The sequence below is a fragment of the Leptosomus discolor genome, chromosome 2 (assembly GCF_034619465.1).
Source record: "Leptosomus discolor isolate bLepDis1 chromosome 2, bLepDis1.hap2, whole genome shotgun sequence".
Taxonomy (NCBI): domain Eukaryota; kingdom Metazoa; phylum Chordata; class Aves; order Leptosomiformes; family Leptosomidae; genus Leptosomus; species Leptosomus discolor.
Genome location: NC_141392.1, coordinates 2030420 through 2048728, shown reverse-complemented (window position 1 = coordinate 2048728; position 18309 = coordinate 2030420). Strand labels below are relative to the sequence as shown.

Sequence of the window (18309 nt, the reverse complement as noted above, 5' to 3'; positions counted from 1 at the left end):
AGAGGTGGTCCTTTCTTTGAGGAGATTCCACCCATCTGGCAGGAATCCTCGCGAGCCTTGGTGGCAGGGGACACCGGTGGCACCCGAGGAGCAGGAACGCCGGCCATTCCTGCTGGGGAGGGACGCGAGCGCTATAAATAGTTGGTTTAACACACCGTGGCCAGGCCCTGGAAAGCCCCAACCCGAGCACATTCCCCGCTGCTCAGACGGCAGCTGTTGAGAAAAAAAAATTTAAAAAAAATTAAAAAAAGGGCCGAATCCAGCAGCAGCTGCTGCTGCCGGGTGCCCGCAGCCCCCACCCCGCGCCCTCCCGCTCCCCTCGCTGGGTGGCTGAGCCCGTGGGCACCCCTTGGCACGGGCGCTGAGCCTCGCCAAGGGGGTGCTGGCTCTGCGCTGGTGGTGGGGCTGCTCCCTGGGTGGGAGGATGCTCCCACCGCCTGGCTGCTGGCGCCGGAGGGGCGAGGAGGATGAGGAGGGGGGGGGGCTTTGCTCCCCAGCACCCCTCGCATTAGGGGAGATGCGAGGCCACGCTGGTGGCAGCTGCTGCCCACGCACATGCCCTCCTCGGCTGCGGCTCTCCCCAGCCCCAGCTCGGGATGCTGGGCTGGGCCACGGCCCCCCACCCCCCGGCTCTGCTCACACAAAGGCCCCCTTTGTACCCACGGGACGGACATCCCCACGGCCGTGGGGCTGGGGCAGGGCGAAGCGTGGCTGACGGGGCGACGGGGCCAGAGCCCAGCTGGCGGGGCAGCTGGTGAGGCCAGGTGGGGACGGGCTGGGGTCCTGCCCCCCCTGTCCCCGTGCCTGGAGGATGGACACGAGCAGCTGGTGGGACTGGGGGCAGGGGGGGACAGGACACCCCTGGGGTGGGCAGGAGGCTCCGGGCTGCGGGAGGCACAGGGCACGGAACGAAGGAGGGGATGCTGTGGTACTGGGGAGGGGGAGCAGTGGTGCTGGGCACCCATGGGTGCTGCTTGCCCACTGTGGGCACTCCTGTGGACTGGGGATAGTCGGGGGGAAGGTGGGAGTGGGCTGGCTCTTGCTGGCTGGTGCCCATGGCAAGACAAACCCTCCACTAACAGCGGTTTTGGCCCCCAGCCCCCCTTACACCAGCCTTTAAGGACACTGCTGGGCCTCCTCCTTGCCCTCTTTGCAACAAGGCGGGGGGGGGGGGGGTGTGTGAAAACCAGGCTGCTCTTCACAGAATGAGCTGGCAGCTGGGGACCCCCTGCCTGCTGACCCCCCGTGATACCGGCCTGCCAGCTGCCGGGGGGGATCTGCCAGCTGGTGCCCAAAGGGAGGGAGGGAGGGGGGCTTCTGGTAAGGCTACGCCAGGGGCACCTGTCACCCCAAAGCCAGGCTGTCACCGCCACCCTACAATCGGCCCTCTGTGTGCACGACACGGCCCCGCAGCTGGGACAGCGATGACAACCCCGCCTGCTCGCCCCTGCGCCCCGTCCCCACCCCAGCCCTCGGTTCCCAGGGGCTTTCGGGTTCAATGGAGGAGCGGGGAGCTTGGGCTGGCAAGCCTCAAGGTACCTCCTCCGCTGCCCCGGGGGCGGCGGGCAGCCCAGCTCACAGGTAGCCAAGAGCTAAGTGCCAGTAGCCCACCTCCCTGCAGCCCGGGGGAGCCTCCGGAGGAGAGGGCAAGCCAGGGAGAGACTCCCTCCTGCCATCGCTCCTCAGCTCCCTTCCACCCGGCCCCTCTGCTGCTGTTTTTGTGGAAGACTTTTGCCTCCAGCTGGAACCTGCACGGCCTCAAAGGCAGCAGAGCAAACCCACAGCCCCTACCCCTACCCTTAAACGGTCCAGAGCTCCAGGACGCCCTCCACTCCCACCCGCTCCACGGTTAACATCCAAGCGGACCCTCTTTCCCCTCCCCAACCTCCCCAAGACACCTTTCCCTCCCCCAAAGAGCAGACCCCAGCTCTGCCACCAGCAGAGGAGACCTTGGCGACGTTAATCCACCCCAGCTCAAAGTCCTTTTGGGCCAAACCAGCCTCACCGGCTGCCTTCAGCCACCGCCAGGCCACCGGTAGGGCAGGGGGGACACTGAGTTTAAACTGCTCCCGCTGCTTGCATGGCAGAGGCACCCAGGGGGGGCCCCGGGGAGGTCTTTGGGACACCACGGCCGGACCCAGGGCTCCCAACTCCCGTAGCTGAGCGGCTGCACCCCCATTCCTCACACACAGGCTGGCCTGAAGCTGTCCCAGCCCCAAAATCCCATCCCAGCGCTGACACACTCCTCCCACCGCCACCAGGAAGCAAGCACTGGCTTCTCCTCCCCTCCAAAAATCCTTGGGAGAACCAAACAGCCCTGCTAAGGGCTGCTTGCTCTCACTTTGAAGAGCAGTGCTGCCTTACACCTCTCTCACACGGCGCTGCCCCTGCGTGTCAGCGCTAAGACACCCCCCCCCCGCAAAGGGAGAAGCGGATTTTGTAAAATCCCAGGGGATAGGGACCACCCCCATCGCCACAGCAGGACCTGTCACCTGCTGGTGGTCCTCCAGCCCAAGCAGCGTGCCTCAGGCTTGGCTCTGCATCTCATCCCCCCCCCATCCCAGGCCACGGCGAGAGGAGGGGTGGACACGACCCCCCCCCCCAAGTCACTGCCCAGGCCACAGGTCCAACAGACACCGGTTTATTCCCGAAGGGCGCAGCGAGCGGGGCAAGGAAGCGGAGCTGCCGGGCGGGCAGCGGTGGTTATTGCTGCAGGCGCGTCCTCCAGCGACGACAGGGGCCTGGGGGGGGGGTGATAACTGCCTGCCCCCCCACCAAGCTGGAGCCACCCTGTTGTCCCAGAAAGTGAGGGGAGTGGAGGAGCACAGAGAAGTGCAAATATGTTGGCACTAGAGCCCGTTCACACCGGGCAAAGGAGCTCAAGGGAAGAGGAGAGCGGTAACAGTGTGGGAGGGTGAGTGAAAGGGGGGAAAAAACCCCAGTTGTATGCAGAACACCCCCCCCGCAAACCACCACCCCCTCCTCTCTGGGGAAAGGCACCGTCTCTGGGGTGCTGACCCCTCCCCAGGATGCCCCAGGAGCTCCCAGGGATGGGAGGGGAGGCCAAGCCGCCGCGACGGCATCGCTGCGCCCACGCCGAAGAGAGGAGCTGCTTCTGCACCGCAGGGGAGCCCAGGCTCCCGTGGCGGGGGAGCCCCCAGACATTCAGTGCTCACGGGGCTTGACCCAGCGGTGGGGCAAGGGCAGGGGCACGGAGGTGGGAAGGACGCGTTGAAGGCCACGTCGAAAGAGCCAGCGGGCTCCACGCTTTGGTCGTGCTTAGGGGTGACGAGTGCAGTGCAAGGGCTTCAAGAATATGTCTCTTCCTCCTCCCAGGCCACTCTGGCTCCCCAGGAACCAGCTGCCTCTGCCTGAGCAAGGCAGCACCCGCTGATGCTCCCAGGGGCGTGCAGAGACAGGCAATGTGTGCCAGCAGGGATGGGGCAGCACTAGAGCAAGCGATACGAGTGTGTCCCCCCCGCTCTCTCTTCCTCCCGCAGCTTCTGCTTGTCCCTGCTCTGCAGCTGCCCCCCCCAGCCTGCTCCTTCCCTCCCGCCAAGCTCGCTGCAGGGATGCACAGGTACCCCGTGCTGCTTGCCCTCCTCCTGTTCTGGGGGTGGGGAGAGAGGAGTCGGGGGGGGGGGTGGGGGGGAGCGGAAAGAAGCCCAGCCTAGAAGAGGAGAAGGGCACCCCCTGCCTGCCTTGACCCCTGGGCCACCGGAGAGGGTGGCGTGAGGCTTGCCGGGAGAGGCAGGGCTGGTGGCTCAGCGTGGGATGGAGCAAGGACGGGGGGGGGGGGGGGGGGGGGGGGGGAAAAAGAGTATCCTGTGTCCACAGATCCAAGGGGAGGCACTTGGAGGGGGCCTGGCCCGCCGGGATGTCCCAGCCACAGCGGATCTGTCGTGGCTCCTAGCCGCACATCGTCAGCAGCAGCCACTGGGGAGGAGAGGGAGAAGCGATGAGCAGGGGCTCGGGCCTTTCTGACGTGGCCTCCTACCAACTCTGACAGCCCTCCAAGAAACACGGCGCCTGCAGCAACCCTGTTTTCTCACCTTGATCCCTTACGGGTTCTTTCCCTCCCCCCCCCCCCCCCCCCCCCCCAAGGGGCTGGAGGGCTTTCGGCGACCCGCCCCAGGCGCTCCGTTCACCCTAACGCCTTGTCCCCTCGTCTCCCAGCCCACCTCCCGCCGAGCTCTCACCTCGGAGAGGTTCATGACGGCGGTGCCAGTGCCTTCGGGGTCCATGCTGCGGAAGAACCCTGCAGGGGCACAAGAGCAAGGCGAGCACGTGTCCCTCTGTCCCTGCCCTCCCTGGCCCCCCCCCCCCCCCCCAAGAGCCGCCACTCACTGAACATGGCCTCCAGCTTCACGAGGCAGCAGACAAAGTTGTCGAAGTCCACACCCATGTCGGCGTCGGCGTAGCGGGCCACCACCACCTGGTGCAGCTTGTTGTTCAGCTTGAAACCTGCGCGGCAGAGAGCGCTCAGCAGCCCGGGGAGGCGGGAGAGGAGAGGGCGGACCGTCAAAGTTTATGCCCTGCCCCAAGGGGGCCACCAACCCACCCAAGGGAGGGCAGCACGTCCAGCCACCGCAGGAAGAGGGGATGCTCTCCCCGGAGCCGTATGACTAGTTAGCTCACTGATCCACCCTCTGCTTCACCAGGATGGGACCCTGCAGGTCAGAGAAGGACAGAGGCTGGGACTCCCCCGCATGCGGCCCTAACCCTGAGGCGCCAGGATTCGGCAGAGCTGGGATGGAGACAGCCCAGTGCAGACACGGGCAACGTCTCACTGCCACCGCAGAATGGCTTGAAGGACGCCATAGAGGCTGTTTTCACTCTTCTCCAGCTACTTGGGACAGGGCTCCGACAGCATGAACCCCCTCCCCAGCCCAGCCCCACCCTTCTCCAGACCTACCGGCTGACTCCAGAGCCATGCGCATCTCGTAGGAGCTCATGGTGCCCGACTTATCCAGGTCGTGCTGGCGGAAGATCGTCTGCAAAAACACCACGGAGGATGGGGAAGGGTGGGCTTTCCCGGTGGCCTCCAGCCTGGCTGTCCCCCTCCCCGCTGCTGCCCCTGTGGTGGGCTACCCCTGTGCAGTACGCCATGCACCCCCTGCTCCTCTCCTCACCAGCCAGCTCCGGATCTTGTTCCACAGGATCTGGAACTCCACCAGCCCAAGGCGGGCACTGCCATCTTTCTGGAGAGCAGAGGGTCAAGGAGAAAGCAGCCAGCAAAGGCGGTGGCATGAAGGCAAAGCCATCAGATCCCAGCCACTTGAGGCGAAAAAAAGCCTGGTCACACTTGGCCTGCCCCATTTGGCCCCCCCCCCCCCCCCCCCCCCTTCCCCTCTCTGTACTGCAGCATCAGCAAGAGCAGAGTCTGCATGTCCTTGTGCAAGCAGGAACACAGGCCACTGCTCCGGTCGCTTTACACCTCATCCTCAACTGCTGGGTACGATGGTTTGGGGGGGGGAAAGAAGCCCAACAGTCCTCGTTCCCTTCCAGGAGCACCTTGAAGGCTCGGTGGCACCAAAGCACACCAGGCTGGAGAGCCTGCGGGGAAGGGAAGCACAGGGAGCTTCCTCCTGGAGGGGAAGCTTGGAGGTGCGAGTGGGGCTGGGCTGGGCTTCTGGTGGCACAGCTAGGGCCCAAAGTGAGCAGGGGAAGCGATGGCCCGTTCCAAAACAACCTGCTGCTCAAGCCTAGGGGCGTAAGGCAGGTGGTCCTGACACCACAAGGATCCCTTCCCCTTTCCCCTTCCCCTTTCCCCTTCCTCTTCCTCTTCCCCTTCCCCTTTCCCCATTCCCTTCCCCTTTCCCTTCCCCTTTCCCCATTTCCCTTCCCCTTTCCCTTCCCCTTTCCCCATTTCCCTTCCCCTTTCCCTTCCCCTTTCCCCATTTCCCTTCCCCTTCCCCTTTCCCTTCCCCTTCCCCTTTCCCCTTCCCCTTTCCCCTTCCCCTTTCCCCTTTCCCTTTCCCCCTTCCCCTTTCCCCATTTCCCTTCCCCTTCCCCTTTCCCCTTCCCCTTCCCCTTTCCCCTTCCCCCTTTCCCCTTCCCCCTTTCCCCTTCCCCCTTTCCCCTTCCCCCTTTCCCCTTTCCCCTTCCCCTTCCCCCTTCCCCTTCCCTCTTTCCCCTGGATGAACAGCCTCGGCAGTGCCGGAAAGCCGAGCCCCAGCTCCCATAGAGAAGTCCTGCTGCCATGGGCAGGCTGGGCCCCAAGGAAGCTGGCTCCCGCCCCACAGCGCGAAGAGGATACGTCCATCAGGTTGACCATGTTGCGGCAGGAGTCCAGGCTGAACCCATCTGTCTTCAGATCTTTGTCTGAGGAGGAAAGAGGAGGTGAAGTGGCAAAACCCCACCTGCCGAGCAGGCCTGGGCTGCAGGGAGCAAGGGGCGGGAAGGGCAGCGCTTACGTCTAGCGATGACTCTGTTCAGAATAGTCCGGAGCTCAAAGACGCTGATTTCCATGTCCTGCAGCAGGAGCAGAGTCAGCAGCAGCTCCCCTCGCCTGCCCTCCCCCCGGCTTGGGGCCATTCCCACCCTCCCGCCTCAACACCTCGGCCTTCGTCACCACACGCCAGGGCGCCGCTGCGTTCCCTGCACGCCCAGAAGAGTTTGGGCCACAGCTGGGTGCCCCTTCCCCAAATCTGCTCCTGTCACACCACCCCTGGGGGGAACCGGGCTGAGCCACGGCAGAGACGGACTTGTCTGCAAGTGGGGTGGCCTGGAGGTCTCACGGCCAGGTGTCCCATCTCCTCCCCAGGCCAGGGCCCCCCCAGAGCTCGGCGCAGCTGTACCCACCTCCCCTGCCAGCTGCTGGAACATATTCTTGAAGCCATCCTCTATGTCGTCCTCCGTTATTTCCTCCTGGGGTGACGCAGGCCAGAAAGAAGAGGTTAGCGGCCAAACCCAGGCTCTGCCCTGCCTCCCAGGCTCAGCAAACCCAAACTGGAGGGGAAGCTTTTTGCCGTGCTGCTCATCTTGGTTACTTCCCACATCGCCACCACCTTGACGGTGCCAGGCTCCCCCTTTCCAGCCACAGCGACACCCCAAAACCCAGGCAGTCCCCTCCTGCCTGCAGCTCCCCCCTCCCAAACCCCAGAGCCTCAGCACCGACCGCACCGAAGCGGCGGCTCCCACCTCATCCGCCAGATCGGCCGAGATCTCCTCGTCCAGCTCCCTGGGGGGGGCAGAAAGGAGGGGAAGGGATGAGCTGAGCGGGGTGTCCAGCAGCGGGGGAGCGTCCCACCGCTCACAGACACAGGGGGTCCTCCCCCCGGCCAGGCAGGGACTCACGCCGTGTCCGACTGCTTCTCGGTGAAGACCCGCAGGACGAAGTCGGCCTCCTTGTGGGGCTCGAAGGTGGAAGGCACGACGATGTACTCGCCGGGAGGCAGCCGGATCTGGTTGCTCACCTCCCGCAGGTTGATGAAGGTCTCGGACCGCGCCCGCGACTGGTTTCGCAGGAAAAAATCCTTCTTCAAGTGCACGTTCTGGCTGCCCTGGGCCTGGGGGGGGCAGGGGAACAACGAAGGCGGTTGGGGACCACAGCCCCGCCACGAGGGGGGACCCACAGGGAGCGGTGGGACCAAAGCCAGCCCCCGGTGGGACCAAAGCCAGCCCCCGTCAGGCAGGACATCCCTGCCCTGTCCATCCCAGCAGCCGCCACCCCTCCCGCACGGAGATGCCCAGCGCCCTTTAGCACCCTAGGCGCAGCGGGAGCTCCCCCTGGGTGCATTAACTCATTCGTGCCCGCTCTGGTGCTCCCCTCCAAGAGGGGCAGGCTCTGGCAGCTCAAGCCATACCTCCTCAGGAACCTGCAGGGAGGAAAGAAAAGGGAAAAAAAAAAAACCAAACAAACACAATAATCAGAATCCCAGCACCCGCCCCCCTCATCCCTTACAGCTGCAGGGAGCATGGGACAGGGGACATTCACCCACAGATGGGCCAAAGCAGATGGGGAAGGTTTCCCTCGAGGTTGGGGTACTGGGTCAAGGCAGGACTGAGCCAGTCCTTGGGGCGGGCAGGGGTTACCTCGTAGACGGCGAAGCCGATGGTGTGCATGTCGCCCCCCACCCGCCGCTCCCGCCGCCGGTGCTTCTGCATCAGAGCCACCAGGAAGCTGCAGGCCACCTCATCGTCCCCAGGGTCGTCATCCTCTTCCAGAAGCTTGATCTTAAACTGGGGGTTGATCCAGAAGGTGGCTGGGAGGAAGAGGATATGAGGGGGGGGGGGGGGGGGGGGGGGATGAAGACACCCGGCTCCGTCACGCTGCCAACAGCGGAGGTGCGGAGGGGAGAGGTACCTGGGTGATTCCTGCAGCCCCCAGCAGTGCTGCCCCGGCGCCACGTGCCCTCGAACACTTGCGTGTGCCACCTGCTCAGCTCGTCCTTGGTGAGGGCATCAGGGGTCAGGTTGCAGATCTCCAGCCTGGAGAACTCCCTCATGAAGTCCCGGAAAGACATCCTGCGGGAAGCAGGCAGGGGGCTGAGGCCAGGTCACGGCTGGCGGGGAGGGAGGAGAACTCGAGCAGCTCTGGACCCAGCCAACATTTTGAGAGAATGAAGTGACAGCAAGACCTTTTACCCTGAGCACTTGTAGCTCATTGAAAGCCCGCTGCTGGGTTTGGGGAAGAAGGGATGTTTACCCTTCCTAGATATTTATTTTGCGTTTAGTCGGCCTGGATTTTCTTGAAGGGAGGAAAACTATCAACCAGATCAGACAAAAAAAACCACTACCAGGTCTCTGGTGTTGGAAAGCCACCTCATAAAGGCAGGTCCTGTGTTTCAGGTGAAACAAAACTGTGGCATCTCTCCCCAGCTCCTCTGCTCCTTCCCAGGCTGGCTGCTGAGGAAGAGCAGCGCTTTGCTCTGGCACTCAACTCACCAGAACTCTCCATCCTCCATCTTCAGCTGCAGCTCTTCCCTGTCGCCGGGGTCAATGTGGTTCCACTCCGAGGAGCTGGAGTAGCAGGAGAGAGGCCGTTAGATGAGGAAGACTCCAGGAGAACGGAGAGCACTTCGGAGCTGGACCTCACCGCCGACACGAAGAGCACTGCATGCTGCGAACTTCCCCTCAGCAGTGCCCTGAATGTCCCATCTGCCCAACTCACCCATCGCTCCAGGCTCCGGTCCACTCCACCTGACCCCAGGGGTTCCTGATGCGGATGAGCTGTTCCTGCTGGCCCCGGTAGTTCACCTGCCGGCCACCAGACACAGGAGGTTGAGCCCCTGCCCCTGGCCAGGCTATTTTACTGCTATTAAAGGCTCACACAGCCAACTCACGTCTCTGAAGGCTGTGACAGAGTAGGCGTGGCCCTTCACCAGCTTCTTGAAGGTCACCGCTTCCATATCAAAGGCACTTGTGATCTGAGGAAAAAGGTGCAAAGCTCAAGCAAACACGGTTAAATTCATGTAGTCCTATCCCTACCCCTTCCCTGCACTGTGTGGAGAACTCCCCTTGCTTTGCACTGCCCCAGCCAAGAGGAGCAGCAGGTACCAGCACCCTCTGCTCAAAGGCTGCTGGCTGAGGACAATGCAAACACAGTTTCCCAGCCAGAAGACCCTGAAGATCCATTAGGGAACCACCCAAACTTCAGAAAGCCAGAAAAGGATTTCCTGAGGGGGAACAGATGGAAAACCCCACTCCAGATAATGCTCAGATGCTAACGCAGGACGCGGCCAGAGCTCTAGGCAGACCCTTGTCCAACAGCCCACGCTTGAGATGGACATTCCCGCTCCATCCAAAGGATCCCCTTTCATGGCAGCGGGGCTGTGCCCCGAGGGCTGCCATGCCGGCTCTGGAAAGGGTGCTCTGCTAAGAGGGGAGAGAAGTCACCTCCCACCCGGGGTCCCAGCGAGAGGACTGCGGACACCCTCTCGGGCGGCGAGGCCTCGGTTCGGCCGCCGGGGCAGAGCCCTGGGCTCCTCCCAGCGCCCCACTTACGTCGATGGAGCAGCCCAGCAGGGACCCCCTCTCCAGCGCCTTGCGGATGATGTGGCCCATGTTGCGCGGCGGCCGCTTGAGGTCGTACATCTCGGCCACGCCGCCGGTGAAGTCCTCGAAGCCCTCGGTGGTGCTGCCGCCCGAGAGCGCCTCGTAGCAGCCGTTCAGCCTGGAGAGAGCGGCGTGTGAGGCGACCAGGGTCCCAGGCACCCAGCACAGGGGCAGAAGGGACCCCCCCCCCTCCCCTGTTCCCCACCCGCCCGTCGCGAGGGCACCCACTTGGCGTAGGCCTTCTCCAGCAGAGCGCTCCAGAACTCGGTGCACTCCGCCGAGTGCACGAACAGGAGCTCCCCGTCCTTCGTGGGCAGCTGGTCGTCCACCACCACGTCCACCCACTCACCGAACTGCCAGATCTAGGGAGGGGGGGTGTTCAGGAGAGAGTGGGGTGAGCTCAGAGCTGCCCACAACTTGCTCATCCTTACCCCAGAGGGATGCTCTCAAGCCACCGCCCTCCTTCCCGCCCCCAGCCCACCAGCAGCGGAGGGTCAGGAGTTCCCAGCCCACCTGGAAGTGGAAGATGCCGGCGTAGTCGTCCTGGAAGCTCTGCCCATGGGGCACCACGCGGTGCAGGAGCTCCTCGTTGAGTGTGAGGGAGCCAATGGCAGCCAGCAGCCAGCAGTCCCCTGGGGAAGGGGAGGAAGCTGGTGTGAGCCCCCACCACCTCCCCAGCCGGGGGGTTAGGTGGTGGATGTGCTCTCCCCGCCAACACTGGGGCTCCCCAGCTCAAAAACCACAAGGAGAAACCAGAGAAGGTCCAACAGACAAACGGAGCTCAAGGAGCCAGGCTTGTTCAGCCTGCCTTGGAGCGAAGCATCAGCTCAAGGCAACAGGGAACGATCCTCCCCGACCCGGAGCCTGTGGCCAGACCACCACACACAGTCAGCACCCACAGCCCCCTCCTGCAGCCCTTTATCTGGGCCCTCCTGGCACTCATTCGGATGACTGCCCTCCGCATCTCAGACAGGGAGTTCTGCAGCGGAACCACGCTCTGCATTTCAAAAAACTTCCTATGAAGCGAGAGGTTTAACGCTCCCGCCTCACCTTCTCAAACTGCAAGCAACACCACCGCGCTTTTCCTTCCAAGTGCTCTTAACCACAAGTGCTGCTCCAGGCTGTGCTTTCAATTCTTTGCCTTGATTCCCCTTTCCCTTTTGCCTTTGGAGCCTGCCACGCCTTAGCCTTGAGCCTGGATAACCTGTACCGGGCTGTGGTTTGACAAAACGGCATTTCAGGCTTTTTAATGACAAATTGAACACCACCGCAGTGCTCTGGGCTGTTACGTGCTCCAGTTACCACCTCAAGTGTGTTCTAATTACTGACGGCATTAAACGCGGTCAGCCCTGAAACCAGTGCCCTACGTGTGCCAAGGTAGGCGATACTCCCAATCCAGTGCCCAACTGTACCCAGCTCGGGAGGATGGTGGTACCCAGATCTGGCTCTGATGACCACGAAATCCCAGTGCCCAGCCCTGCCCACCTCCCCAGCCCATTCACACTGCTCTCCTTGTCTCGGGGCCTTTGCCTTGGGAGACACCCCCGGAGAAATGACAAAACGGCCACTTGTACTCGGCAGCTCTCCTCTCAAGTCGCTTGTGCCACAACCGTATTGCCTGGCAAGCGCTCTGCCACGACCAGCACAGCCTCAGCTCAGTCTGTCACCGTCACCCAGCTGACAACCCTCACCGTGTACCAAAGCAAGGAGCAGCAGCTCAGCACGTGCCAGGCGCGTATCCACCCAGCACCTCCCCTGTTCTTAGCACGGTCAAGCTGCGCACGCACCAACCCGTTTTCGTGGAGCCTTAACCTAGAGCCACCAGGAGGCTTCACCCCCACCCTCCAGTTGCCACCACACTAAATGGGAAGAGAGCCTTTGGTACAGAGATGGTTGTGCAGAGGCTGGCATGAAGAGGCGCTGCACAGGCCTGGGGAAAGGTGCTGTGAAACCGGTCCACCCTCAGCCTTACAGAAACACCTCTTCTCCAGCCACACCAACCCTCTCCGGACCAAAGGCCAGGGCCAGAACTCCAGCACTCACCCAGAGCCCCCTGGCAGATGTCCGTCCGGGTTGCACCGCCAACGATGAACTGAGGGTCATCCACTAATTCCTGCAGGAGGAGGAGAGAGTCAGATGCTGTTGCTGGACCTTGGCAGGGCCTGGGCTTCTGGGGGCCTGGCACCCCCTGCAGCTCTGCCTCGGGAGGAAGGGTATACGGTCCCAGAGAGATGCACCCCACCTGCCCTCCACCAGGCAAAGCTGCTCGACTGCAACCCCAAGGTCATCGTGGTAAGGCAAGGCAAGAGCTTCTGCTGGAGGCGTCGGGGGGCATAGCCGGGCAGACTAATGGCATTCCCACTCGTGGCACCAGGGGTACCCACCCCCAAAAGCACCGGTCACCAGGGGTGACACACCCATGCCACGACGCCTAGAAGCGGCGACGTAGCCCACCCGTTTTAAAGCCCACGGTCTGTCGCCCAGAGGAAGCGGGGCCTGCTCGACACGGCGGTTTTCTGAGCGGATGCTCACGGGGCATCGCTCAAGCCCTTGGGAAAGGAGGCTATGAAGTCCTCAAGGGACTCTGAGCACCGAGAGGAACAGCCCAGGGCCAGGCTGCAGCTTGGCAAACCATGTGGGCGCAGACACGGCAGGGATGCCAGCCCAGCCCGAGGAGGAGCGAGCCCAGCACTTACGGACGGACGCTTCCACTCCACCCCCCGCGTCTTGCTGGAGTGTGGCCCCAGCTCCTTGAACCCAAGGGCAGAGGGGCCAGCTGGGAACTGGGGGTCCCGAAAGAGGGTGCCGCTCTCAATGCACTCTTGTTTGAGGGTCTCATAGTCCTGGTTGAGGTACTTGATGGCGTTGTCGTGTTGGCCAAGCCCCTCGGCTCTCAGGCGGTCTCTCTGCAGGCGGGCAGCCATCCCACCAAAGGGCATCATCGCTGGGCACCGGCAGTGCTACCTTCAGCTCCGCTCCCTGCAACGAAACGGGCACGGCTGGGCTGGGGCAGGGCTCGGTACCCACGCACCCCCCCAGGGACGTCAGCCATTTCCCACAGCGCCAGCCTCGGAGGCCGGATCCCCAACTCCCCATCGCCCCCACAGCAGGGACCTTCTCCATCAGCATTGCCCCGGGGGGGGGGGCAAGCCGGCACACTCAGCACCCTCAGGGTGGGCCCCCGTGCCAGGAGGAACCCCCCAAACCCCATCCCTGGCAGCAGCCCCGGTCTGAACCATGGTCTCCAGCCTGGCCACCGCAGCCCCGCTGTCTTTAGGGGACATGGAAGGAGCAGAGCGGCTTTGAGGCCATGGCTCTCCCGCCCTGCCCTGTCCCTGCTGCGCGGAAAGGCTGAGCCCGGAGGAATTTCAGGCACTTTCCGCTTTCCCCAGCGCAGCATTCCGGGACCTTCCTTCGTCCCGGCTCCTCCTCGCCCGTCGAGGCTGGGAGGGTGCAGCGGCCACCCGGCAGCTTCTCCCAACCTCCGTCGCCTCTGCCTCTCCCTCGAAAGCCGCCCCGGCTGCCTGAGCACTGAGTCAATAGGGCCAGGAAGGGAGGAGCCCAGCGGGGCGCAGAGACAGCTCTATCTACGGGGCCAGAGGAGGACGAGGGAAGGAAGAGGAGGGACGGCCATTCCCAGCATGCAGGCAGGGTGACTCAAGCCTCGCCGGCAGCCAGCTGGGAGGCACCGGGGAAGGGCTGCGGGGTGCTGCGGGGCACCCCAGGAGACCACGGCAGGGCAGACCCCACGGACTGGCTGCACCAGTCGCTCGCCTTGGCAATGGCCTTGCCACAGGCCTTCCTCCCGGGGCATGGGGGGAGTTTCCACCGGCAGTGCTTCCTCCCAGGGGGGGTTTCCACCAGCAGCTCGTGGCCGGGTGCTTCAAACCGGCACGCCGCCGCTGCTGGGCCTGCCTGGCCCTGCCCCGCTGCAGCGGGGCAAGCCCCAGCTCCCCTCCCTGTGCCCAGCTACCCTCGGCCCTGCTCCACGGCAGGAGCCAGTGGTCACACTGCCCACACTGGAAGGGGCCTCCGGGGGCTGTCTGGTCAACCCATGCCCCCCATGCAAGCACCTGGGGCTGTCTGGTCAACCCACCCCCCCATGCAAACACCTGCAGCAGGGCCGCAGGGCAAGTGCCACCACCATGGGCTCGCCGGTGTTTGTGGCTTACCCTGCCCCGCTCCCCAGCCATCTCAGCTCCTGCTTGGCGAGGCTGGTGCTGAACGCTCCGGAGGTTTCTCTGTGCAGGGCAGCAGAGCAGCCCTCGGGTAGATAACCCAGGAGCCAGCAACCTGCTCCGAGCAGCGGGCTAGGATGCCAGTGCCGGCCCGCTGCCTCCCCAGCACCCCACCCCAGGGGAGCAGGGCGCAGCCTGGCTCCAGAGAGGCGTCTCTCCTTGTCCTGAAGTGCTGGGATAGTTAAGGGGAGGCAAGCAACAGTGAAAAAGAGGGCAAGCTCTTGGCAGGTGCATAGGGCACGAACCTGGCTGCCAACCCAAGTGCTGCCCTAACAAGAAGCTTTTCAGGAGGAAAAACCTCTTTGCCATCGCTCCGCCTGCCCTGGGATGCTCTAAACCACGCTATCCTTCTCAAAGGCAGCACCAGCTCTTCTCTCCTCTACGATGGCCCCAAATCTGCGGAGCTCAGCCCTTTTCCATCATCCCCCTCCAACTCCTGCTCTGCAGACGCCAACGCTGGCACGCTCTTTTCCCAGCAATGAGGCACCGGCTGCCTGCAGAGCTGGCGGGATGGCTCCTCCGCTCCGAGCCGCTGCCCAGAGCCCAGGGGGGCTGCAGGAGGAGAAATCCCAAGTCCAGCCGCCCACACAGCCTCCAGCTCCCACCTCCCCGGCACTCCCACCGCAGCCTGCCGAGGAACTCCCTCTGCCCACAGCCCCTGCCCGGCTCCCTGCACCCTCTCCCGCCCTGCCTACCGGCACCAGCCATGGCTGCGGACACGGGCAGCTGTGTGCAGCCCAGACACGGGCACTGTGCGAGTTATTCTTAGCTCCGTGGCTCAAAATACTCAGGCAGGTTGTGCTCAGTGGCAGACGGAGGTCACGCAAGCGCAGAGAGAGGAAAAACTGACCCCGTTGCTTAAGGCCCCGCATGGTTCCTCTCCCATCCTGGGGTCTAAAGCAACCGGGTCAGTTGCTGACACCCCCCAGGCTGATGCTGACGGACACTGCAGGTCCTCCACAGGAGAGGAAAAGGCGTGCAGGGACGAGCCAAGCTCCCAGGACAGTTTTCCACAGCAGGCAACATCCAACCACAATATGATGCTTTCCAGTATCGCAGGCACCTCTGATCCCTCCCAGGTAGGAGCAGCAAGACACGCTGGTCCCCGCAGGGTCACGGATTCCTCATGCACCTTAGCGCACACTCAAAACCCCCTGGACAGCATCATCGCTGAAGCCCAGCCAAAAAAAAAACCTCTGCAGACCTCCGGTTCGCCAGCTGCTCTCAGAGACTGAAGGAAGGGGGAGCTCCCTTCCTCAAAACAAGGCAGGCCGAGCTCAGACACCGCAGCCTGCCGCATACTTAGTGCGGGACAAGGAGCCACAAAGCCACCCCACAGGGTCCTACGCTCAGGGGGACAAGGAGCCACAAAGTCACCCCACAGGGTCCTACGCTCAGGGGGACAAGGAGCCACAAAGCCACCCCACAGGGTCCTACACTCAGGGGGAGCCACAAAGCCACCCCAGAGGGTCCTACACTCAGGGGGAGCCACAAAGCCACCCCAGAGGGTCCTACACTCAGGCCCTTCCCAGCCCTCTGCGTGACAAAACCATCCCCATTTCCCACCAGCTCCCCCCTTTTATGTTGTCGCATCCCCTCGACGAGATGCGGCGTTGGTTTGGGGGGGTGTGGGGGGGTGTGGGGGTGTCGGTGTCGCATCCCAGGTCGCTGCGGGACCCCGTTTGGGAAGCCCCCGGGTCTCGACGGCTGCGTTAGCTGATGCAACGCGGGATAAAAAGGGGATGGGGGGTAGAGGCGAGCCTGGAGAAGCTCAGGATCCGGGGGAAGCAGCCCCCCCCCCCCCCCCCCCCGCCGTGCTAACGCCGCGCTAGGGGTCGGAAAAGGGTGAGGATGATGATGGACTTACGGAAGCTGCCGCCGCCACCGCCCTGCCCGCTTCAGCCCAGCCCAGCCCAGCCCAGCCCGGCTCGGCTCGGCCCGGCCCCACGGAAGGTGGGGTTTCAGCGGGCAGGATGTGCGAGCAAAGCCGGGAAGGGGGGGGGGTAGGAGGGGGAATTAAAGGCGCAGCGACCTCTTCCCAGCTCCTAAAATCCCGGGAAGGCCGGTGGGGAGGTCCCGGTGGGGATCAACTTCTCCCCAGCCCCCGGGGATGGAGGGGCTGGGCGCGGTTCTTCCAGCTTTGCTGGGAGCAGAGGGGCTGGGGCACAGGGAAACCGGGGCTGGAAGGAGAAGAGGAAGAGATTTGTCCCCCTGGGAAAGGGGTTGGGGGGGGGACACGGACGGACCTGGCGCTGCCGCACGCTGCTGGCACCCCGGTTTAGGAGGGGGAAGCTCTGCGCTGCGCCTCGCCCCAGGGCTCCTTGACCTGGTGCCAGGGGCTGAGCAGGGTGGTCCCGTTATAATCAGGGCTGAATTTTGAATAGATAATTACTTTTCATTGATAATCAACTGGTTTTAATGAACAATTAACATCTTATATTTAATAATTTCCTGATGCAATTAATTTACACGGTGGTAAGAACGACCCAAACCCTCTCTGATGCTCAGAGCCAGCAGCTGCTGCCTTACGGAGATGGCCAAAGCCAGAGCTGCTGCGGGGGGTGAAATGGTGCAGAGCACAGGGCGGGGAGGCAGGGAGGCAGGTACGGGGGGTGAAATGGTACAGTCTCCGCTCGTTCTCTCGTGGGATGGAACCGTAGACACAAAGGAATGTTGCTGTGAAGACTCTCACATCCTCCCCACCCTCACTTGTAGATCAGAGGTCTTGATCAGTAAAATAACCAATGGTTATATTAGTATAGGAATATTAATGAAGTTATATGATAGGGTGGACCGATCACTGTAAATGTCAACATTAACAGCGGGCATAACACGCATGCTTGTGTTAAAATCTGTTAAAGGTCATGACTTTGCAGAAAAAGGATATAAAAATGCCGAGGTTTTGATGTAACCCTGAAACCCGTCGGGAGGAGCCACCCCCCGTGCTCCCCAGCGCTGCCGTACAGAAGTGCCGGCTGCTCTGCCGCGGGGTAGGTAAGTCTGTCGTGATGGTGACCCTCGGCCAACAGTCCCAACGGGTGTCACCCGCCGTTGGGGTCCCTGGTGCCAGGGGCTGAGCATGGTGGTCACCCGCCATTGGGGTCCCTCCTCCTTCCTTCGTGCCTGGGGCTGCACCACCTCGCTCCTGCAAGCCCCCGGGCAGCACCCGCCCCACCAGCTGCCCCTTGGTGCTGGGTGCCACCCCGAGCAGGTCCCGCGGCCCTGGGGCTTCCCGCGGTGGGGTTGCCCACGCATGCCCTCCGTGAGTCACGGTGCAGCAATGCCGGGTGGTGCTGGTGCCGGCAGGCATGGCCACAGCGGGGCTGGGCACGGCCCCCGCAGCCCAAGGGGGTGCTGTTGACGGAGGGTCGGCATCACGACAAACTTATCTACACAGTGGCAGAGAAGCCGGCACTTCTGTATGGCAGCGGGGGATGGCTCCTCCTGACGGGCTTGAGAGTTACATCAAAAACTCAGCAGTTTTATATCCTTTTTCTGCAAAGTCATGACCTTTAACAGATTTTAACACAAGCATGCGTGTTATGCCCGCTGTTAATGTTGACATTTACAGTGATCGGTCCACCCTATCATATAACTTCATTAATATTCCTATACTAATATAACCATTAGTTATTTTACTGATCAAGACCTCTGATCTACAAGTGAGGGTGGGGAGGATGTGAGAGTCTTCACAGCAACATTCCTTTGTGTCTACGGTTCCATCCCATGAGAGAACGAGCGGAGACTGTACCATTTCACCCCCCGTACCTGCCTCCCTGCCTCCCCGCCCTGTGCTCTGCACCATTTCACCCCCCGCAGCAGCTCTGGCTTTGGCCATCTCCGTAAGGCAGCAGCTGCTGGCTCTGAGCATCAGGGAGGGTTTGGGTCGTTCTTGCCATCATGTAAATTAATTGCATCAGGAAATTATTAAATATAAGACGTTAGTTGTTCATTAAAACCAGTTGATTATCAATGAAAAGTAATTATCTATTCAAAATTCAGACCCGATTATAACAGTGCCACAAGGCTCTGTCTGGCACGGCGTGGCCCAGCACGGACCGGCACAGCTTGG

The 18309-nt window shown here is 62.7% G+C and overlaps 1 protein-coding gene across 1 annotated transcript; it reads right to left on the bottom strand.

The window, feature by feature from the left end:
- Positions 1-3879: 3879 nt before the first annotated feature.
- On the bottom strand, positions 3880-12941 carry CAPN11 (calpain 11). Its single transcript, XM_086460539.1, has 21 exons — positions 12696-12941; positions 12043-12112; positions 10513-10631; positions 10228-10361; positions 9949-10117; positions 9288-9371; positions 9116-9201; positions 8890-8964; positions 8309-8469; positions 8038-8207; positions 7809-7820; positions 7300-7511; positions 7144-7183; positions 6805-6870; positions 6417-6474; positions 6260-6324; positions 5133-5201; positions 4916-4994; positions 4348-4464; positions 4200-4258; positions 3880-3936 (listed from the first exon to the last, which is right to left on the bottom strand). Exons 1-21 carry the CDS (start codon positions 12939-12941, stop codon positions 3910-3912), a joined length of 2118 nt encoding a protein of 705 aa, XP_086316665.1. The 3' UTR covers positions 3880-3909.
- Between the last annotated feature and the right edge of the window lie 5368 nt (positions 12942-18309).